Here is a 24,913-nt window from a genome sequence, read left to right on the forward strand (position 1 = left end):
CTTTCGCACAATTGATTGAAAACACAATTAAAAGCATAGAATCAATTAGCTAGAAAGATTCTAATCCATAAAAGCATCATCCATACACAATAATCAAGAAACAATTTCATACTAACCACAATCAATCATTAAATTAATTAACATAACCTTCATCCATTTCCCTAGAACAAAACCTAAACTAACATGGTGAACAAAAACAAGGAAAACAAGGTAAAATAATAATAAAAGCAAGAATCAACAACTAAACTAATTAATCTACTCAAATAAACAAATAAATAAGCAAAAACAATAATAAATGAAAGCAATAAATGTGAGAGAAAGTTAGGAAGACTCATTGAATTTATGAGAGGAAAAATCCACAAATTTGCTTCTTCAAAATCCCAAAAACTCCATGAAAAATCCAATCTTTCTCTCTCTAAACTACTCCTAAACTAGAGAGAGAAACTCCTAATCTAACCCTAAGAGAGAGAAAATAAAAGAGCTAAACTAATCTAATCTAATCTAGGGTAAATTAATTGTTAAGTGAAAGTTGAGAGAAAATAACCCCAAAAGGGTATTTATATACAAGGATAATTAAAATAAAATAAATAAAAGAAAACAAAATAAAGAAAATAAAATAAAACAAAAGAAAGAAAAAGGGAAAAAGAAAAAGGGAATAAAAATAAAATGAAATTAAAAGAAAATAAAAAAACCCAAAATCCCCAATTCCCTCAGCAACCCGATTTCCTCCTGTTCGAAATTTTGGCTGCTTCAATATTGGGATGCAATCCCCTGCTTCACGCCACACCACACCCCATCATCAATCATCACGCAACCATCATCACCACCATCGCAAGCATCCATTATCATCTAGCATCAAATCGTGGCCCTCCGATTTTCATAAAAATCACGTGAAAAGCTCGTGATTAACCCACAATTGCGCGCCCGCACAGACATCGCACAGAGGTCGCGCAAAGCTTCTGCCTCGACTCTGATTTTGGACTCAATTGTGTGCGCTTTCTGACAGGGCTGCGCGGCCGCGAATTGGGGCTTGAGATGGTATGAGTTGCGCGGCTATGAGGTAAGTAACTTGGTGGTGATTTGGGTGGTTATTGTTGGTTTAATTGGTTGTTGTGGGGGCTGGTTAGAAGTGGTAATTGCTGGCGGTTTGGTGGTGTTGGTTGGAAGGTGACGGTGGTGCAGGGGTGGTTTAATTGGTGCAAATTGGTGAAGTGGTGAATTGGTTGATGATTGTTGTTGTTGCGAGTGAAAACAGGGGAAGGGCGTGGTTCAGGTGGTTGCGGTTTTGAGAGGGCTGAGAGGTGGTGTCGAAGGTGCGATTGGTGGTGGTTTGGTGAGTGTGTGACGGGGGTTAAAATGGTGGCAGAGGTGGTGGTTGCAGGTGGTTTGCGTGGGTGATGATTAGGGCAGCAGGCTGCTGTTGCTGTTGGTGTTGTTGATGGTTGTTGTCGCTGCTGTTGCTGTTGGTGATGGAGATGGTGTGAGTGGGCAGCTTTGCTGTGAGGGCTGGTGGTGTTGAGGAGCTGGGAGCAGGGGAGTTGTGTGGTGGAGGTTAAGGGATGGTGTGGTGATGGTTAAGCTGGCAGCAGAGGTTGGCTCAAATCATGTGCCTCGGATCTTGGACTTTGAACTCGAACATGACTTTGAAACCCGGAACACCTACAACCTAAAACACGAGGGTGAAATGGAAAATAAAATAAAATAAATAAAATAAAGAAAAATAAAGTAAAATAAAATAAGATAAATAAAGTAAAATAAAATAAAATAAAATAAAATGCTAAAACTAAAGAAATAATAAAATTAAATGAAATAAAATAAAATAAAATAAAACACGAAAATAAACTAAAAACTATAGAAAATTACAAAAATACTCAAAATAAAGATAAAAGACAAGAATAATAAAATAATAGAAATAAAGGATATAAAAGGTGAAATTATTGGAAAATAAGTCGGAATACGACTCAATAAACACCCTAAAAGTGACATAAAAGTCACTTATCAGCGCCCTCTCCCTTTTCAACGGAGATGGACTCTCTGGCAGCTTTAAGGTTTGACTGCGCCTCCTCAGAGTCAAGGGGGACGCAGTTGGAAGATGATGACGCAGAGTCATCATCAGAGTTCTCTTCGGAGCTAGGGGACTGCCGATTGGTGCCGGCAGTGTCCTCCCCCAGCTCATCATCCGGCACCGATCCACTCGACCCTGGGTTCTCAAATTCCTCGTCGCACTCCACCAAAAATGAGTCATTTGGAGTGCTGACAGTGCTAGGCGGGTCTCTACTTATTTCAGAGACAGGCACCCTAATGGAGCCGTCAGAATTGACAGTCTCAATGTCCCAATGGTACCAAGAACCATCTGCCCTATATCTCCTTGTTGTTTTCTTTGTTCTGGCCATCGTGTCCTGTAGAGGCACAGACACTGTCGGATTTGGAGATGTACTTAAAGCAAAGTTCTCGAATGAGCATTCGACACTCCTTGTTCTAGATTCTGCCGTCTCCGGTGACCGACTGATCGCTAACCTAGGTCGTGCCGGGTGCGTTTGGGAAACCATTTTTGATAAAGAAAAAATGCAAAGAAATAAGGAAAAAAAAAAGAGATCAGGCGGTTACCTCAGAAGAAGGTAACGAGTGTCTTTGGTCTTGGGCGTCTGTTGAGCGAGCGAACTAAGGGGGCCGATTGTCGGATGCTCTTGAAAGTCAAAGTCTTTGAAAGTCAGAAGATTCAAGATTCTCTTAAAGATTCACGCAAGTGTGAATCCAAGGAGAAGTCAACCTCCTATTTATAGAGGGGGTGAAAACCTGGGGTTAAAACTTTAGATTCCCCAACAGTAAAAAGTAATAATTCATTGTATGTTATGTTTGATAGACGTCCTGTTTTAATAAAACAATGGGTTGATGGAATGCAGTTCAATTTTTTTGAATTCTCTAAAATTCCTGTATGGGTTCAATTGCCTAGTCTTTCATTGAAATATTAGGGGAAATCTTGTTTAGAGAAGATAGTTAGACCGATTGGTACTCCTGTTTTGGGTATTTTATACCCGGCCAAGTGGCCCAATCGAAGTCTGCCATGTGTCTCTGGAAAGGGCGCCACCTTGGACCTTCCAGATGGTGACACGTGTCAGGCAGATATCACCCTTGATTTAGGGTGTTTGATGATCCAAAGTGGACCAATAGGAGAGTGACACGTGTGGCCCTAAGAGACGCCCAAATGGCCTCTTGGGATGAGCGACACGTGTCACTCAGATATTGCCTCTTAAATGGCGGCCTTCAAAGGCCCAAACTTTGAGGCGCCGCAAAACGGCGTGCCCTAATCCCTAGGTCATCAAACCCTAGGGAGGGCACACTTCCCCAAAAGACCCTATAAATAGGGACAATTCCCTCATTTATTGGGGTACGTCACATCAACATTTATTACAGAGCAGTCGTTCTCAAGAAACAAACAGCACAATCCCTGAGCTTGGAATCCGAGCAGATACCTTAATTTCCGCACGTTTTACTCCGAACCCAATACTAACTTAATCTTCGGAGGCGGACCACCGACCATCCGGCGGTCCGTTTGTTTTGCAGGTACAGGCGATGTTGTGAATCCAGTCTTGAGCTGTAACTCTCCCAAGGGACACAAAAAACCCCGAAACAACTCCAATTAGGCCAGATTCTGCTACTCAATTGAAAGATAGAGTTGCTTATGCTAGATACTTACTGGAGGTTGAATTGAATGGAGATTTTGTTGAGTTTATAGAATTTGTTACTGAAAATGGGGAGATTTTTCAACAGAAATAGTTTTTGAATGGAAGCCCGGTAAATGTGATGCTTGTAAGAAAGTAGGGAATGTCAGTAAGGATTACAAGGTGGTGAAATTTTTTTGGCAACCTAAGAAGGTACAAGTGTAGGCTGGTGCGCAGATGCAGGGTACTCAAGCTGAGTTTGATACAAGGAATAATGATGTGAGTGAGGAGGTGTACAAGGGTGAATGGCTTCCCACTCAAGAAAAGCATAGGAGTAAGGTGCCAGAAGAGAGTGTTGTCTGTCCTGTTCCTATTAGGAACTCTTTTGCAAATCTTCAGATGGATGAGATGGTTCAGTTTGGTGATATGAATGATCCTGGAATTGGGGTCTTGGGTACTACTCGCAAAGGGGATAGCATGTCTAGTCCTTGGGTTATATCTGGTGACTTCAATTGTCCTCTTAACTTTGAAGATAGATTGGGAAAAAGCATCACTCAAGCAGCGGTGGATCCAAGATTTCAAAGTAGGGCTAGCACTAAACGAGTAAACGATAGGGGGAAAAAATATGCATTGGAGTACTATCTTGAGACTAAAAAAAAGAAGCTAAATTTAATCCGGTAATAACACATCAAGTTAAATTTTTTTTGCATAATGTAATGGGATTATTTTTGTATAAAAAGTTATCACCAAAATTTTAAATAATCAATAACTATATACTAAAAGACACACCAGCAATGACACGTGTCGTCTTCTGCTGTGTCTTTTAGTTTTGTTTTTTTTTTTTTTGGTTTTATATAATTTAAATTTTTAATACTTCCTCCGTTTGTTTATTATTGCACCATAAGGGTTGAGTACAAATATTTTGGTAGTGGAAAAAGTAAGAGAGAGAAAGGTAAAAATACAAAATTTCCCATGTGACATATTGATAAACTAAAAAGTAAATGTGAAAAAGCAAGGGAATAATTTCAAGCCTTTAAAATCCCACTAGCTTGAACCCCACTGTGATCATACACTAAAGTATGGTGGCGTCCAAAAGGGAAGAAGATAGAGAAAAAGAGTCGCCAACAAGTTTTTTAGGAACTTGTAAACCGTTCACGAGGTGAAGGTTACACCCCTTAACGATCCAAGAGATCGTCAACTCCATAAGGTCTAGAACCAAATAAGGGTTCGGGGATGATGGTACAAATCCAACCTAAAAGAGATTGAACCTGCCCTAATAATAGGCCCCTACTTTATTCTGATCGTATTCATGTGCGCTTTCTGACTAACATGCAATCAATAGGATTAACCCTAAACCTGTTTATCTATGTTGGTTGAATATTAATGCACAAATAAACTATTATTGGCTATCACTTGAATTATAATCAAATTAACCCTAACAAGATTAATTATCTTATTAAGCGTGATTACAAATACCAATTCCCTTTAAACATGCAATAGAAGGTGTGATCAAGCAATAACAATAAATATCAAGCAACATAATAATAATCATAAAATAATAATTATGAACAATAACGAATATCATAATCATAGCAATCATAATAATCATAATCATAATTATCACAATTATAATAATATTCATTTTAAAGCATAATAAAAGTAAGATCCTAGGCATGATACTAACAAGATTAATAACAAACCCTAGCATGTCACTAAGCAATAAAAATCAAATCTTTAGCCCTAACATGATACTAACAATCATAAATATTAGGAAGAGAATAAAAGGCATCGCAAGAATCATATTAAACATTAAAATTACCCTAGACATGATACTAGGAATCATAAGAACAATGTAAACATGATTTCTACATCATAATATCAATTAATCAATTAAAGTACTTACTTTGATGCCTCGTACCTCTTTCTAATAACAAAATACACATGTTAGTAACTTCAAGGAAAATAATAATAAATCAAACAATTAAATTAAATAATTGAAATAGAGATTTGGGACCAAACCCTTAGAAATTAAAACCTTTCACGTCTAGGGCGAAGGCAACTTCGAATATGGCTAGGTGTTTCTAGATCTTGTGAATGCGGAATTTTGTATGAGAACACAAAGTTTTGGGAAAGATGAAAGAGATGAACGATCAAAAGATTTAAAGAATGTTAATGCATGAATGATTTAACTTGCGAATGAAAACTGATTGTTTATGAATGTAGCTGATTGAAAACGGAGTTTTTAATACGATATTTATAGAGAAAATCAGCCAAAAAAGATAATTTAACAAAACAGAGTCTGACGCTCAGGAAACAGAGCTGGCGCCAGGCACCAGCCTTAGCGTCAGGCGCTAATGGCTAGCCCCAGGCGCCAAGGCCTAGGGTTGGACGCCAAGCTTGATTTCGACGCGTTTTCAAAAATCTGATGAATTTACCGTACTGGAGGATAAAATAATATAATTTCTTCGAAAATGCTATTTGATTTTGATTAAAACTCTGAAAAGTCAACTTATCAATGCTAATTGAATTAGGAATGAAAAGAACCTTCTAGAAGAATCTAGAAGACTAAAGCCATTCCTAATTGCATTAGGAATGATAAATCATATTAGGCCCTCCCCTAGATCATTGGGCCGCATATCAAGCTCAAACCAGACCCAGTTTAGTAAATTGGCCATAACTTCCTCAATATTCATCGGAATTGGGCTTATAATATATCATTGGAAAGGTCTTTGCAAGCCCCATCCAACTACACCATTATTGGACCCATATCATGGACCAACCAAACTGGATTGGCTGTTTCCTTAAAATAAAGTTTTCAAAAACAGAAAGAAGAGAAAAGAAATTAAAACTTGCCGCAACACTAGACCTTTCCACACTTTCGTTTCATTCGATTATGATTCGACGTGAAAGGTACTCATCACTGGGTTTGGTTTTGGGGACACACAAATGGGTGTCTACAGAAGCCCCCACTTTGACTGAGTTTGGAGAAACGCAAGTTTCGAAAACAAAAGTCAAAGTAGCAATAGCGACGGAGAATGATTCAGAACGTTCTGCGATGCTAAATCACTCTTGCAACGCCGATACCTGCAAAACTAGCGTTAGTTAAACAGATAGAAGAGTTAAGAAACGTGTATCTTGCATCGTCGAGCACACGTCTCTGAAAGTAACCGATTGTTTTGATGACTTCTTGCAAGCTAGAGAATGTCATCCTGCTTGAAAACCGCCACGCTTGTAACTGCTTCCAAATTAGAAGATTGCTTCGCCTGAAACTATCCTCTCTGCAATGATAATATTCCACATCTTAGGGAACATTATCGAAGATTATTTCTCTTGAAACAATCTTCATCCGCATTGACAATATTCCACATCCTAAGGAATACTATCGAAGATTATTTCTGTTGAAATAATCCTCAGCCGCATTGACAATATTCCACATCCTAGGGAATACTATCGAAGATTATTTCTCTTGAAATAATCCTCATGTTGTTCGTGACAACTCTCCGCAAGCTAGGGAACGCTGTCGAAGATATCTTCTCTTGAAGTCATCCTCATTTGATGCGATAATTTTCCAAAGGAAATTACCGAAGATCTACGCCTGTCGATCTTTAAAAGTTCGCCTGAACTTTGCTTCCGCTATGCCTGTACGTCGGCGTTCTTGTTGCTTTGAACCTGTACGTCGATGCCCTTTGCTCTTGAACCTATATGTCGGTGCCTTTTTTCCTAATGAGTCAATGCTTAGGCGCTTTAAGCTAAGTGAGACAATCTCTTATCAGGTCGATCACTTTATGTAATCAAGCCGATTACTAAATCATGTCAAATTTCTTAGAGGGGCTAACTGGCGTACCAAGGAACCCGAAATATGTTGTAGAAGGCTAGCACAACCTCATCAGGTGGCTAGATGCTTTGGCGTCGCTGAAAGACCATCAGCGCCAGCTATTAGGCGTTAGCGCCAGGCGCTGACGTTGGCGCTAGGCGCCAAGCCCAACTCGTGACGCCAATGTCTAGGGACTGGCGCCAGCACGGGAATCTCTTTAAATTCCCATTTCCTCTTCATTTCGCTGCTCTGTTCATCGCGAAACTGCTCGAGGAAACCGAAAGCTTCAATTGCTCATTGCTTGCTCGTTTTCAACCGAATTTGCTCAAATTTGTTGCAAATCAAAGCTCTTTTCATTTATTTTCCCGATCTATGTAAACTCACATCAGTTTTTATGAATTCTTGACATGAACATTCACGAATTTCATGAAAATTCGAATTTTATGATGCTCAATTTTCTTTGTTTGTCGAGTTTTATGCCATGAAATTGCTTGATTATGTTTGTATATTGCCTTAGGAGTAATTTGAGACTTGTTTGACTCAATTTGGTGAAGAAATAAGCAATTTGCCATTGTTGGACCTCTTAAGGTCGTGAAGAACAATGTGACTCGTTCTTGACATTTTTGCTAGCAATTCTTGTCCAATTTGTCACAATAATCACTATAGTGTTGCAAGAAATTGTTTGTTTTCTTGAAAAATGTTTATGCTCAATTTGAATTTGTGCTCTGTTTTAGTACTACGTACTCTGTTTTTGCGAACATAGTATCATACGGCTAGGCGAACCTTAGATACTATAGAACCTTAATTTATTATGATTCTGCACAATGTAGCATGGCTAGACAACGAGGCTCGGGTTCACGGTCCCGAAACACTAGACGGGAGCATGAGCCCGTAGAGGACGACGCCACGCCGTCCACTTCGCTTGGTCGATTTCCGGAGTGGGACGAGCGGACTCTGTTCTTCGCCCCTGTCCACCACATCTCCGAGAGGGTGAGACAGGGTACTGAGCCCGGGAGGACACGGCATCATGGCTCTGGCTGTGACGGTCTAGGCGATTTGTGCAGGATGCACATCGCTAGGGATCTTGAGACGAGGCTCCTATGGGAGTCTTGCGGGCTAGCTACTCTGTTTAAGACCTCCGAGGCTATGGTCGCCTCCAGCGAGGGTCATCACGTAGTGCGCGCTTTGGTGGAGTTCTTCTAGGACACCACCAACACCTTTCATTTTCCTTGGGGCGAGATGATGGTCACCCCTACAGACTTCAGTCTCATCACAGGACTGGAGTTCACTTCTGTGCCACTGCCGTTCGACGGTGGGATCGACGTCTTTTCTTCAGAGGTCGAGGAGTTGTTGGGGCCGATTGCTATTCGGGCCCGAGCTGAGGTCGAGACGACTCAGTTTAGTGCTAGAGGGATTCGCCGTTCGACGCTGGCAGCGACTCTTGATGACGATGCGACCACCCGAGAGCAGCAGGTGCGCATCTTTGTGCTGATGTTGTTGTCAGGGACATTCTCCCCTGAGAAGGGTAGTAGGGCATTGCTTTACTACCTCCCTGCCGTCCGTGATCTCCAGCGGATCGAGACTTATGACTGGGCCAGCTTGGCCTATGCTGACTTTGTTTATGCGCTGAGGGACTCGTGTCGTCACCGGTCTTTTAGGACGAACGTCGCTTTGTCCGCTTTTTAGAAGGTCGTAGAGGTAAATATTATTCCCTATAAAGTTTAGCCCTACATATTAGTTAGCATTTATTCTCACTTTTAACTCCTTGTAGATCTGGTTCTACGAGTACTTTCCTTCCGTTTCGCCGGCGAGACCATCGCCGAAGGGATTTCCGGTGAGCGCCTCTTGGGGCGGCCACCATGTGGACATGTCTACTGCACGTGTCCGGAGCTGGATCATCTCGATATGACTTTTAGTGCTTATTCTGACTCTTCCGCGGTGCTTTAGATATATTCTTGCCTGATTGATGCTTTTTATAGGGACCTGAGGTGGTATATCGACCGTGGGGCGGTTGGACAGTCCCTGGATTAGCCGCACAGTACTCTGCTGAGCGTCGCTACTTTCTAGGGACCTATGGAGCGGTCGCGCACTTAGGAGAGAGGGTCGCTAGACACTCTTCTGATGTTTTCGTCGTTCCTGTCGCTCCACCACGTCATATAATCGACGAGGTGCGGTTGTCAAGCATGTCCGAGGGAGCTGGTACCCCTTGGCGATCCCATGCGATCCTCGGGCGGTGTTATGCTGAGGACCTACTACCTTTGTTAGCTCCAGCCCCTGTACCGGCTGAGGATGTAAGGGTAAGATTCTTTAGCTTTTTATTTTTCGCTAAGTAGCCCCCAAGTAATACTTTACTAATTTTCTCCGTTTTATCAGGACGGTGCTGCTGAGTTCGTGCCACCCCGTATGTCCATCCACTACCAGGGGATGTACGGGCCGATCGAGGAGATGATTTCTCCGGCTCTCGAGGGTGAGCGCTTTGTAGAGCGGTCAATTCCTCGCCACCACACTACAGTAAGCCTAGTTTATTTTTCAGAATTTTGTGTTCATATATCATGCATTTTTGCTGACTTATTTTTCTGACAGTTTTCACGCGAGGTGGTTTCGGCTATGGCACGATGCATAGATGCCTTCCGGAGCCAGCTCGTCCGGATGAGGAATGCAGCCACCTGTCGTCGGGATGACGTTGTCCGAGAGGTAGCTTTTCTTTAGTCATTATTTCTGCATTATTGCTTCAGTTTTACCTTGTTTCTGATTTAATTCCTTTTGCAGGGCCAGCCTATCGCTTCTCACACCCGTACGAGACCTGAGGGGCGGAGAGATCCGGCGAGGTCTAGCTCGAGACGTCGTCGTACTTCGTCAGGGGGTAGAGGCGGTCGTTCTGAGGATGCTCGAGCCGGTGTTGCTGAGGGCTCTGGATCTTCCTCTGAGGGTGCTCCTGCTGCACCGGTAGGAGAGGCTACCTCGGCTTTCAGTGGTGGTGGGATGTACGAGGTCGGCTTGTCATCGCAGCAGCCTCCGCGGCCTCAGCCACAGGTTGATCTTGGCTGGAGTGGTCCTATCTTGAGTCTTCCTCCTCCCACGGAGACTGGAGCTGGTGCTGAAGCTGGAGCTGGTGGAGAAGTGACTCCTCGTACGACGCAGTTTTGTAGCATGATGGGCCTACGTCCTCCGGCGCCGTAGTTTGTTCCTGTATATATATTTTATTTTGACTTTTTATAGAACTTTGCCTTTGACTCATTATTTAGACACATTTTGTATTTTTATGTTATTATGAATTTATTATGAGTTTATTTGATTTATGTGTATGTTTGTGTGTGCAAGAAAAGTGTGACAACAATTTTGCGCAAAAATTCCATCATTTTTGTTATTGATGGAGGATATTATCCGACTCTCTCCCCCAAAAAGAAAAAATAAAAAAAAAGGAAAAGAAACGAATAAAAATGTCGGGTTCTGGAATTTAAAATAAAGTCCAAAAAAGAATAATATAAATTAAAAATAATAGCTATATTTAATTAATTAAGAAAAAAGATAAAAAAAAAAAAAAAGGTGTTTATGAGAATTAAACGGAGCCATAAAGTCATTAACCGACTCGAGTTTAATATTAAAAACGCAAGCTGAGCACGCGCGGCTGTCTTGGTGACTTGGTGCCAGCTGGCGCCACAATATGGCGCGTGGCGCCAGGCGCTAAGCTTAGCGTGTGGCGCCAAGCTCTGGCGGTTGGCGCCAAGCTCGGGGGTTTGACGCCAATTGACGCTGACTCCGTGTTTCATTTTGATTAAAACTCTTCGCAATATGTGCATAAATAGCCCCTTGCCCAGCCGATTCTTCTCATAATTCCAGCGAATAAAATTATTCTCTTCTTTAGAAAAAATAATAATTATGTATTTAGCCACTAAAACCTTCACCCAATACACTCATGAATGGTGTCGATCTCTTAATGCTAGAGACAGAAAAGAATTAGATTTATTTCACTTGGGGGGAATTTATGGCATCAAAGGGGTAGATCTAGACCTAGACTTCATACATACCGCTTTAGAATTTTGGAATGTTGATACGCATTGTTTCAGAATAGGGTATGATGAGATTAGCCCTTTGCCAGAGGAATTTGGTGCTATCTTAGGCTTCCCTGCAATAGACCTCGTAGTAATCCCTAAAGTAGACGCATACTACTATAAGGATTTTGAGCGTTTCTTTAATTTGAAGGAAAGGGATTTATCAAAAATAGTGGATGGCAACATAGTTAATTTGAAATAATTCGCACGTCATTATTTTGATAAACCTCTTTCTGAATCTTTACATATATATAGAAGAAGGGCGTTCTTATTTTGCATGCTCAATCAATTTTTTCTTAGCAGTGGTAAAAATAATGAGGGTCAGTCAATTATCACCATTGTACTAGAACAGATTGAATCAGGGAGGAATCCAATGCCATTAATAGTTGGAGAGACTATGATTAGTCTAGATGACATGAAAAGGGACCCAAAAGCGCCTCTTCGCGGTTCTCCAATTTTATTACAGGTAGAAAAATAATATTTTTAATTACAGAAATCAAAAAATATATTTTTGTATTGTAATAATAATTTATTTGCATTGCAATTTTTTTACAGATGTGGCTAATGGTGAGGCTAGGATTAATTAGCCCTCCGGATGACATTGAAAAATATACTCCCAATTGCTTCGTGAGAAGGAAGAAGCGCATCCCTAAAATTGGGCGTCATGGGTGGAGAAAAGTATTTGAATCACGTGATTTTGCCATCAAGTGGGTCATCCCATGGTGGAAAATAGAAAGGATGGTTTGTGTTAACAAGCAACCTTTCTGCCGTCTTCCAAGCTTGTCTCGTGTAACCTATTATTATCCCTGCAGGGTGAAAAGACAATACGGCTTGCTTCAGAATATTCCTTCCGGGGATCTTCGTCCTCCCTATGAGTACCCTGTATCTCAAGAAATAGATAGATTCGATGCTTATTGGAGCGCTAGACCTTTATGGGAAGTGATTACCCAAAAGGTTCCTCCTTCTTTGCCTAATGATGTAAAGAAATGGTTGCTGAAGAAATCTTCCATTGATCAGGGTAGAACCGATGTGAAGAATCGTCTAGGTGACAGGGTGACTCCTGCCAAAGAACGCTTAGATGCAAGAATTGAATTCAAAACACCTACAATGCCTAGGAAGAAAAATACTACCAAAGACAAAGGAAAAAGGAAAGCTAACACCACAGACAAAAAAGTTTGGGTGGAGAAGAAGCATGGAGTGCTAGCTGAGGGGGAGACCATCTACTCCAAAATTGAATGTAGGTCCTCTAAAGGAGGCCTACTAGCTAAAGTAATGGATGAAGAGGAGGAAGCAGAAAAGAATTGGAAAAGAGCTAGAAAGGAAAAGAAAGATTAAAAACATATCTTAGCTTTAGATTTATTAGACTTAGACGGTTATTTTTATTTAAAGTTAATTTATTTTCATCCTTATTTAGATTCCATCAATAATGTAATTTTATTTTATTAATGAAATTTTAGCATTCAATTAAATTGTTTACTTTAAATTTATTTTATTAAAGCAATGAAAATCGGAAAAAATTAATTTTCCAGAAGTTCTTCGAGTACGGAAGTCGAAAATTTTCCGAAAAACACCAAAATTTGCCCAGATTTTATTCCCAAATTGGCGCCAGTAATTGGGGTTTGGCGCCAGGCGCCAATTCCATCGACTGGCACTGATGACTTCTGGCTGGCGTCAGGCTCTATTCTGCGACGCCAATAATTTGCCGATTTTCTGTTGACTTTTTAATTGATTCTGGAATGCGGAGATGTCGAAAAATAAAGTGGCCGCACCCGTAAAGGGTTGCCTACGTATCCTTTCCTAAAGAATCAGGCCGAACGTAGCTCTCTTGAGTATCCTACTCAAGTAATTATGGGTAGTATTTCTTAAGTTGGTCGAGATTGGTCATGTTTGAGAATTCATTGCCATCCATATCAGTTAGTTTTGTTGCACCTCCTGACAGGATTGTTTTGACATTGTAGGGGCCCGACCAATTAGGTCTAAATTTTCCCCTTGTATCTAAAATATTTTTCCTTAGTGCTTTTAATACCAAATCCCCTACTTTGATATTTTTGTCTTGACCTTCTTATTAAAATGCCTAGCCATACGATTTTGGTAACACTGAGTGTGATGTAGAGCTTCTAGTCGTTTTTCGTCGAGTAGAATCAATTCTTCATATCTTGCCCTAGTCCATTTTCAACTTCATCGAGTTTACTCTCTAGCGCAATGCGTAGAGATGGTATTTCTAGTTCGACATGTTGTACGGCATCCATTCCATATACTAAGGAAAATGGCGTATTTCCTGTTGATGTACGAATTGACGTGCGATAACCCCACAATGCGAAGTGAAGCTTGTCAGGCCAATCCTTATAATTTTCTGTCATTTTCTCGATGATAGTCTTTAGATTTTTATTAGCTGCCTCGACTGCTCCATTTGCTTGAGGTCTATAAGGGGACGAATGATGATGTTGGATGCCATATTTTTGTAGCAATTCTTCACATTCGGCTTGAAAGTGAGTTCCATTGTCACTTATCATTTCATGTGGGACTCCATATCGACAAATGATATTTCTCTCGATAAAGAGTGCTACATGTTTCGCGGTGAGTTTAGCATATGATTGTGCTTCGACCCACTTTGTAAAGTAATCAATTGCTACTAGAATAAATTCGTGGCCTCCTGTTCCTTGGGGAGTGATTTTGCCAATTATGTCAATTCCCCATGTAGAGAATGGCCATGGCGATGTGTAGGTGTAGAGCAAAGATGGAGGGACATGTTGTAAATTGGCGTAAATTTGGCACTTAGGGCATCTTTTTACATATTGATGGCAATCCCTATTAATTGTAGTCCAATAATATCCTTCTCGCATTATTTTCTGGACTAACATTTTGCCATTTACATGAGTGCCATAGATTCCTTCGTGAACTATTCTCATTACTCTTTGTGCATCCACTTTTCCTATACATAGGAGGGCTCGACCTTTAGGTACCCTTTTATGTAGCTCGTTGTCTATGAGTACATATTGAGAAGCCAAAAGTCTTAAGGCTCGCTTTGCTCTTTTGTCAGCATGAGGAGGGTATTAACCATTGGTGACATAGTTGAGTATGTCTGTTTACCACGGTTCTTCTTCTTCTTCGCCTTGGACTAAGTCGTCGTCTTCTATAGCCTGGATATATGCTGGTTTGTGCCTTTTTTCGATAGTTAGAGGCATTTGCTCGATTTCCGTGGGAATCCTAACCATTGAGGCTAATCTTGCCAAGGCCTCAGCAAATTTGTTTTCTTCTCTAGGTAGATATGTGTATTCTACCTTCTCTAACTGATCGGTAAGAGTTTCCAGATAGGTTTGGTAAGGGGCTAGGCTTTCGCTCCTTACTTTCCACCTTTTAGATATCTGATTGATGATCAAAGAAGAGTCTCCGAATATCCTTAACTTCTTTACTCCCAATGCCAAGGCTGTTTCAAGGCCTACCACGCATGCTTCATATTCAGCAGCGTTGTTGGTAACGTCGAAATCAAGCTTTATTGAGATTGGAACGTGCTCTTCTTTAGGTGATACTAGTAGCACTCCGACGCCACATCCCTTTTGGTTTGAGGCTCCGTCGAAATACAAGGTCCAAGTATCATCTTCAGTGACCATTAAGTCTTCATCTGGAAATTCGTTGTCTTGTATTGGCGTCGAGTCCTCTATTGGAAAATCTGCTAGAAACTCTGACACCACGGATCCTTTAATAGCTTTTTGAGGCATAAACCGTACATCAAACTGGGCTAGATTGACTATCCATCTTGAAATACGTCCATTTAGTGTAGATTTCTCGAACAGATACTTGAGTGGATCTAATCGGGAGACTACGAAAACGGTATGCACCAACATGTGTATAGCGTGTTTCGTATTCGAGCATCTTTCTACTTAGGTAATAAATTGCGTTCTCTTTGCCTTCTACCTCTTGTGCTAGCATGGCTCCCATTGTCTCTTTGGTAACCGTCAAATATAACCTAAGAGGTATTCCGGGGAGCGCTGGCGTTAATACGGGAGGATTTGCGAGATAGGCTTTGATCTTGTCAAAGGCTTTTTGACACTCGTCATCCCATATTACTGGTACATTCTTCTTGAGCTTCTTGAAGATTGGTTCACATATCGTTGTTAGTTTTGATATGAACCTACTTATGTATTGCAACCGGCCAATAAATCCTCGAATCTGCTTCTCAGTCTTGGGCGGTGGCATCGACATGATTGCTTTAATCTTGGTTAGATCTACCTCTATTCCTCTAGAGCTTATGACGTATCCCAAGAGCTTGCCTGAGGTGACTCCAAAAGCACATTTCGATGGATTCAACCTCATGTTATATTTTCTTAGCCTTTCGAAAAATTTCCTTAAGGCTACTTGATGGCCTGGACGGTCCTTTGATTTCACAATCATGTCGTCGACATATACCTCGACTTCTTTGTGCATCATGTCGTGAAGTAAGGCAGTTGCTGCACGTTGGTAAGTAGCACCCGCGTTTTTCAACCCAAATGGCATTACCGTGTAGCAGTAAGTGCCCCATGGTGTTATAAAGGTTGTTTTCTCCATGTCTTCTTCTGCCATGAGAATCTTATTGTACCCTGCGTATCCATCCATGAATGAGAGAAGCGCGTGATTTGCCGTGTTTTCTACCAGAATATCGATGTGTGGCAAAGGGAAGTCGTCCTTTGGACTTGCCTTATTTAGATCTCGATAGTCGACACACATCCTTACCCTTCCGTCTTTCTTTGGAACTGGGACAACGTTGGCGACCCATTCGGGGTATTTAGATACCTTGATGAAACCTGCAGTTATTTGTTTTTGAACTTCTTCTTTTATTTTAAGTGCTACGTCGGGTTTCATTCGGCGCAACTTTTGTTTTACAGGTTTCATTCCTAGGATTAGTGGTATAGTGTGTTCAGCTATTTCTCTATTAATGCCTGGCATATCTTCATATGACCAAGAAAATACATCGATAAATTCTTTAAGTAAGTTAATTAAATCGGTTCTTTCTTGTTTATTCAATGTTAGTCCGATTTTAACTTCTCTTTTATGAATTGAATCATTTGAAATGTCAACTGTCTCAGTTTCTTCAATTACCGGTGTTTTCTTTTCGAGTGTTTCCATTGCTTTAATAATTTCTTTGTCTTTTTCATCGTTAGCTAAGCAATGCTCGTCATCTTGGGTTAGGGAAGAACACAAGAAGTAAGGGGAATGAGAAATATTATTATACTCTGAGATCATTACATCAAAGAGTGATATGTCCTCAGGGACTGGATCACTAACTATCCTAGGAGAAGAAATAGGAAGGGGAGGTGTTACTACTAAAGACTTAGAAGACTCTAAAGGGAAAGACTCTGACTCAGACTCTGACTCAGACGACTCTTCGAACATCGGTCCTTGCCCTGTCGTGATTGATGTCTTCCTTCCGCTTGGAGTAGTCACTTTGATAGTCTTGCGCCACCCTTGTAGTGATCCTTCGGCTGGAGTAATTATCTTCGAGGGGTCGAAGCTTTCACTTTGTAGGACTGTTTGAATGAGCGAGGAGTTATCTTATTCGTAAGTTGGCTCATTCTTTTCTCGCCCAAACAATAATCCCATGACGTTAAAGTCAAAGCATGGGGGTGCTTTCTCTTTGTGGACGGGAGTTGGGACTTCATCAGTGAAGTAGCAATCCAAGAAAATCTCGAATCCTGGTTGTTGTATGCCGTTTACAACAAATGGCTCGGGAAATTCATGGCATGGATAGTCCTCTCCTTCTTTTATGAACTGACCATTAAGCGTAAGAGGGTACTGATCCATTGGAATTGATTTCTTTTGAATGCGAGCGTCCCTACGCGCCTTCAAATTTTCCTGGGCCCGCTTGAGATCTTTCCGAGTCGGTTCGAAACCAAGTCCGAAAGTATCTAGCTTAGGATGGCCAGGTGACTCCACCGATTTTGCTATCCCTTTCTTCTTTCCTAGGGTCATCCCAGGGAAGTGTCCATGTTTCTTCAGCATGGTGTCGACAATCATGTTGGAATGGGGGTCATGGCAAAGAGATGTCCTTTCATCCTCCTGGATTAAGGAGACTTCTTCGTTAAATCCCCATAGGTCTTCATCATCCTCGTCGTGCTCCACATTGATGATTGGATTCTCTATGGATTTAATTCTCATAGGCGAAGCATCAATAGTGATTGGGATTCCTCCAACTATGGCTTTCACTTGTTGATGGAGAGATGAAGGGACGGCCTTTAGATCATGAAGCCAAGGGCGTCCCAACAACAAATTGAATGAGGCTTTGATGTCTACTACTTGAAAAGTAGTAGCATGTTCTATTGCTCCTGCCGTTACATTTAGGGTTATTTTGCCAAGAGCTTGACGACGAGTATTATCGTAGGCTCTTATTCCTTGTGTGGACGGAGTTAAGTCTTCATCCCTTATGCCGAGCATCCTCGCAGTTCTAAGTGGACAGACATTGATAGCCGATCCATTGTCTACAAGAGTCATGGGAACATTCATCCTTTTGCAGACTACCGTGAGATTTAATGCCTTGTAATGTCTGTCACCTTCTGGGGGTAAATCTTTGTCCGAGAAGGTGATTAAGTTAATCGGACTAGGAAGATCACTTGTGAGGAAGTTGGCTAGTCCCTCAGGAGTAGTGTCATAATCTATCCCGATTTTATCCAAGGCATTCATTACAGCCAACCTATGCTCTTGAGATGTTGCCAGGAACTTCCACACATTCATCTCAACTTTTGTCTTCTTAAACTGTTTAACAATATCATTGTCTTCGATGATAGGTATGGGAACTTGTTGTATGGTGGGCATAGGTTGCGCTGAAACGGGAGGACGCATTCTCCCAGATCTTGTCAGTACATCTATTGATGAATCTTCTTCAGCCCAAATGTCATCTGTGGTGTATGATACAGAAGGTGAAGGTCCTAATATGTCCTTTAGGTAGACGTCTTCTTCATCACTGTCCCAAACTCCATTAACGGTTATATCCTCTTCTTGCTGAACTTGGACTAATTTCTTTTCATCAATCATTTTCTGTACCAAATCCTTGAACTTGAAACAGTTTTCTATGGTGTGCTCCCCTGATTGATGGTACTGACAGTAATATCTATCTGTCCTTTTTAACGACTCAAATGGTCTCGGTTCGAGAGGTTTGACCTCGCCACTCTCGGAGAGCATTTCGAACATTTGCACATATGGGATCCCAATTGGAGTGTAGATTCTATTGCTCTTCTTGGGTTTTTCAGTGACTTGTAAGGGAAAATACTTTGCCTCATAATTCGTTCTCACTGGTGTGAATTCTCTTTTAGGTTCTTCCTTTGGACATGGAAGCTCATCATATTTCTTATGGAGTTCGTTCATAACCTTAAGAGCTTCACGTAGTAGTTGTGATGCCTCCTTCATAGACAGTGTGAGCAATTGTATGTCTTCCTTATTTGCCGGTTCTGAAAGGCTATCTTTGACATCGAAAAGGATCTCCGCTTCTTTTTCTATGGTATTGATTTCTTCGACAGGTTTAATGAGAGATGAGGGGTCAACCTCGTTTTCTTCATCAGAGATAGCCAGAGTATGAGCTAGAGGTGCATTGTCGATGCTTGGCTTCTTACTGGCAGGGGGTAACGGCAGTTTGTTATTGTCAATTAGGTCTTGGATAGCTTCCTTAAGCTTCCAACAGCTTTCAGTAGAATGGCCCCTACCTTGGTGATACTTGCAGTGTGCATTGGGGTTCCAGTTAACCGACCTCTTCTCCACTGGTGGATCCCCAAATGGTCCAATGGGAGTTATAAGACCTTTTGCATTTAATCGATCAAATGCGGTGTCATAACTCATGCCAATAGGAGTGAAGTTCCTCCTAAATGGTTTCTTTTGTCCTTGGTTGTTCATGGCGAGAACTTCTCTTAAATTAAAGGTTCTAACATTATTTGAGTGGGCGGTTTTGGAAGAAGAAGGATTGTCGTTCTTCTTTCCTTTCCAGACACTGTTGGAGTTATTGTTGGCAGCTTTTGACTTAGCCAAGTCATCTTCAATATTGATCCCAATGTCATAAACAGCCTTAAAGGTATGGAGGTTATTTTGATATTTAAGATGCTTGGAATATTTTTCTTGGAGATTCTTGATAAACAGTCTCACAGACTCTTTTTCGCTTGGTACCTCAATCATTTTAGCTGAGGTTTCTCTCCACTTGTTGAAGAAAGAGGTGAAGCCTTCATTCTCTTTCTGTTTGAGGATTTCAAGTTCTCTATGGTCAGTCTCGACTTGAATGTTGCACTTGTACCTATCGACGAAAGCGTTTGCTATAGACTCCCAGGTAGAGGTCTTTTCTTTTTCGAGAGAAAAGAACCATTGTTGGCAAACGGTCTCGAGAGATAGTGAGAAAAGAGAAGGGAAGACCTTCTTATCAATACCCTTGATACTCATTATTGTTTCGAATGCTCTTAAATGGAAGTAAGGGTTGTCAATTGCTCTAAATTTTGGGATGTCGTTGGCGTTGAACTTCTGCGGAAGAAGATCTTTGTCCACCGAGACCCCTTGTGATGTAAGCTCTTGAAACTTGTAGTCACTGGACAACTTGCTTAGGCTCTCTTGCATGAGGTCCATTTGTTGTTGTTTCACGGGATCGTCGATCCTAAGTGCGAGAAGCTTCAGTGTCTCGGTCACAGTAGCCAGTTGGTTCTTAAGATCATTTACTTCTTCTTGAGTTTCCATTATAACCCTTTCTTTCCTCTTGCGAGCTATAGGTTTGTTAAAAAGTTGGACTTGTACGAAGAGGTTATCTTTGATTAATCGTCCTTGGTTTCTTGACCACGCGCTGTAAATTAAACCATTTTGCGTTTTAATTACTTGACTCGAATCAACTTGACTTTATGGTTTTTTTTAAGAAAAAAAGGGGTGCATATTTTTGGCAAAAATAACGTACATATTTTTAGGGAACTAAGTATTATTATTTTTATATTGGAGGATTAATATCCGACTTACCCCCCTAAAAAAAATGACGGAAAAAACGAGCACACAAGACTCTCTTAATCATGGTCAAAGCATGTGTATTGGTGTGTGCATTGAGTGTAAGTGACATGCTTGGACTCTTGTGTAAGACCATGGGACTTAGTGCCTAAACTCGATCATTGATTCAATTAAACATTATTGGCAGCAAAATTAACCGAATTAAACAGAAAACTGATTAATTAGACCTTAGGTGATGACTCGACAGATAATCCGAAATGTCGGCCAAGCGACAGGACTGGCGTCACACTGTGGAGGTTGGCGCCAGACAACATAGCTGTCGTCAGGCGCTACACACCATAGCGTGGCGCTACAGCTCAGACCTTGGCTCCAATAGTGGAGCTTCGGTCTGGGACTGTTTTCGGTATTATTAGTCAACTGGGGTTAGCCTAAAGTCGTACTAGGTCAATTTCGATTGAAAAAATAGACTTTATTGACTCGGATTAAATAATTAATTAATTAATTAATTCGGCAAAGTTCTTTAAGTCATTAATTTATTTAATCTCAACACAAGTCAACAAACGGTTAAGAGAAACATAGAATATATATGCACAACAAATAATGCACAATTAGTCAAGTAGGCACAATATGATGCAATGCGTTCGCAACCTAACCATGGCTCTAGTTCTCTAAAGTTCGGGATATGGCTTAGTCCAAGAGGGTCCATGGTTAATTGTCCGGATGCACCGCACGGAAGCCTAACCGTGAAGGGTTGGCGCGAGTGGATGGGACACCGCAAGCTTTAGAAAAAGACTCGCTTCCATGGTTTGGTGAATTCAACATCTCGGATGTACCCTTTGTTGCACGGAGCGTTCAATCGGGTAGATGGAGCATGAATTCCCAGAGGGTTATGTCCATATGTAGAACACATATGGGTTTCAGAAAAGTGAGAAAAAAAATTCAATCAGGAAGTAGGATCGAGCAAACAATACGAAAAACCGGTCGAAATTAGAACGCATATTTCTGGCTCGGTATTGGGGGAAATTGTCGCCAGCAATCAGAGACTGGCGCCAACTTTTAACTGTAGCGCCTGGCGCCAATACTGGCGTCTGGCGCTACGGCTAAAAGTGTGGCGCCAAGCTCTGACCCCTGACGCTACTTCCCACATGCCTCAGCAGCTTTCTGTGATCGATAAAATCTTCCAGTTTCGCGCGGTGTTATTTCAGTCCTAGTTGTGAAAGACATTCCTCAAATTTCCTACGTGTAAAATCCTATGTTTTTGACTCATTACGGATGGTCTTTCTAATGAGATCCTTTTTATGCATATGACAATAATGTTAATCAAAATTACGCACATGAAATACTTAGAACTTTTCGAGTCTCATCCACTCATTCTAAATCATTGCCGAAACAAATTCAGGAATTAAAATAGAAATCCTCCCCAGTGGAGTCGCCAAAAACTGTAGGGAATAATTTCAAGCCTTTAAAATCCCACTAGCTTGAACCCCACTGTGATCATACACTAAAGTACGGTGGCGTCCAAAAGGGAAGGAGTCGCCAACAAGTTTTCTAGGAACTTGTAAACCGTTCACGAGGTGAAGGTTACACCCCTTAACGATCCAAGAGATCGTCAACTCCATAAGGTCTAGAACCAAATAAGGGTTCGGGGATGATGGTACAAATCCAACCTAAAAGAGATTGAACCTGCCCTAATAATAGGCCCCTACTTTATTCTGATCGTATTCATGTGCGCTTTCTGACTAACATGCAATCAATAGGATTAACCCTAAACCTGTTTATCTATGTTGGTTGAATATCAATGCACAAATAAACTATTATTGGCGATCACTTGAATTATAATCAAATTAACCCTAACAAGATTAATTATCTTATTAAGCGTGGTTACAAATACCAATTCCCTTTAAACATGCAATAGAAGGTGTGATCAAGCAATAACAATAAATATCAAGCAACATAATAATAATCATAAAATAATAATCATGAACAATAACGAATATAATAATCATAGCAATCATAATAATCATAATCATAATTATCACAATTATAACAATATTCATGTTAAAGCATAATAAAAGTAAGATCCTAGGCATGAGACTAACAAGATTAATAACAAACCCTAGCATGTCACTAAGCAATAAAAATCAAATCTTTAGCCCTAACATGATACTAACAATCATAAATATTAGGAAGAGAATAAAAGGCATCGGAGGAATCATATTAAACATTAAAATTACCCTAGACATGATACTAGGAATCATAAGAACAATGTAAACATGATTTCTACATCATAATATCAATTAATCAATTAAAGTACTTACTTTGATGCCTCGTACCTCTTTCTAATAACAAAATACACACGTTAGTAACTTGAAGGAAAATAATAATAAATCAAACAATTAAATTAAATAATTGAAATAGAGATTTGGGACCAAACCCTCAGAAATTAAAACCTTTCACGTCTAGGGCGAAGGCAACTTCGAATATGGCTAGGTGTTTCTAGATCTTGTGAATGCGGAATTTTGTATGAGAACACAAAGTTTTGGGAAATATGAAAGAGATGAACGATCAAAAGATTTAAAGAATGCTAATGCATGAATGATTTAACTTGCGAATGAAAACTGATTGTTTATGAATGTAGCTGATTGAAAACGGAGTTTTTAATACGATATTTATAGAGAAAATCAGCCAAAAAAGATAATTTAACAAAACAGAGTCTGACGCTCAGGAAACAAAGCTGGCGCCAACCTTGGCTAGCTGGCGCCAGGCACCAGCCTTAGCGCCAGGCGCTAATGGCTAGCCCCAGGCGCCAGGCCTGGTTCCAGGCGCCAAGGCCTGGGGTTGGACGCCAAGCTTGATTTCGACGCGTTTTCGAAAATCTGATGAATTTACCGTACTAGAGGATAAAATAATATAATTTCTTCGAAAATACTATTTGATTTTGATTAAAACTCTGAAAAGTCAACTTATCAATGCTAATTGAATTAGGAATGAAAAGAACCTTCTAGAAGAATCTAGAAGACTAAAACCATTCCTAATTGCATTAGGAATGATAAATCATATTAGGCCCTCCCCTAGATCATTGGGCCGCATATCAAGCTCAAACCGGGCCCAGTTTAGTAAATTGGCCATAACTTCCTCAATATTCATCGGAATTGGGCTTATAATATATCATTGGAAAGATCTTTGCAAGCCCCATCCAACTACACCATTATTGGACCCATATCATGGACCAACCAAACTGGATTGGCTGTTTCCTTAAAATAAAGTTTTCAAAAACAGAAAGAAGAGAAAAGAAATTAAAACTTGCCGCAACACTAGACCTTTCCACACTTTCGTTTCATTCGATTATGATTCGACGTGAAAGGTACTCATCGCTGGGTTTGGTTTTGGGGAGACACAAATGGGTGTCTACAACACGAGTTTCAACATGTCACCTACAATCACTAGTCTTAGCACACACTTTGAGTATATGTCACCTTGACCATGTCTTAGGTTCATGCATGAGTCGGTCTTTCCGTCATTTGAGTTGGGGTACATTCTACTCCTAATTCTTCATATCCCTCCATCTAAATCTTCTTCACATTCTATTCCAATCTTTCTTCACTTCCTCCATCCATTGCATGTTGAATAAAGTTTGAGTCAAATAATTAACAATAAGTATCCCCAAATTCTTTTTCCACAGTACTTGGTCAAGGAGAGAAGGGCGATTAATCAAGGACAACCTCTTTATTCAGGTCTCGCTTTTTGATAAACCGACTCGTCAAAAGAGGAAGGCTAAGAAGATAATGGCAACTCAAGAAGAAGTCAATGATCTTAAGAACCAACTGGCTACCGTGACTGAGACACTGAAGTTTCTCGCACTCAAGATCGATGACCCCGTGAAGCAACAACAGATGGACCTCATTCAAGAAAGCCTAAGCAAGTTGTCTAGCGATTACAAGTTTCAAGAGCTTACATCACAAGGGGTCTCGGTGGATAAAGATCTTCTTCCGCAGAAGTTCAATGCCAACGACATCCCAAAATTCAAGGCAACGGATAATCCTTACTTTCATCTAAGAGCTTTCGAAACCATAATGAGTATTAAGGGTATCGATAAAAAGGTTTTTCCCTCTCTGTTCTCACTATCTCTTGAAACCGTTTGCCAACATTGGTACTTCTCCCTTGACAAGGAGAAAACCACTACCTGGGAATCGATAGTAAACGCTTTCATTGATAGATACAAGTGCAATATCCAGGTTGAAACCGATCATAGACAACTTGAGATGCTAAGACAAAAAGAGAATGAAGGCTTTACTTCTTTCTTTAATAAATGGAGGGAAACTTCCGCCAAGATGATTGAGGTCCCCACTGAAAAGGAGTCTGTGAGGATGCTTATCAAGAATCTCCAAGAAAAGCATTCAAAGCACTTAAAATATCAACATAACTTGAATACTTTCAAGGCCGTCTATGAC

At 40.7% G+C, this 24,913-nt stretch overlaps 1 protein-coding gene across 1 annotated transcript in view; it reads left to right on the plus strand.

The window, feature by feature from the left end:
• Positions 1–3,899: 3,899 nt before the first annotated feature.
• Positions 3,900–24,913, plus strand: part of LOC145574372 (uncharacterized) — a 28,080-nt gene continuing 7,066 nt past the window's right edge. The window contains exon 1 of the mRNA XM_081632146.1: positions 3,900–4,245. Within this exon, the coding sequence (XP_081488272.1) occupies positions 3,900–4,245 (346 nt within the window). The remainder of the gene's footprint in view (positions 4,246–24,913) is intronic.

This window comes from Chenopodium album, chromosome 2 (genome assembly GCF_948465745.1).
Source record: "Chenopodium album chromosome 2, dcCheAlbu1.1, whole genome shotgun sequence".
NCBI lineage: Eukaryota > Viridiplantae > Streptophyta > Magnoliopsida > Caryophyllales > Amaranthaceae > Chenopodium > Chenopodium album.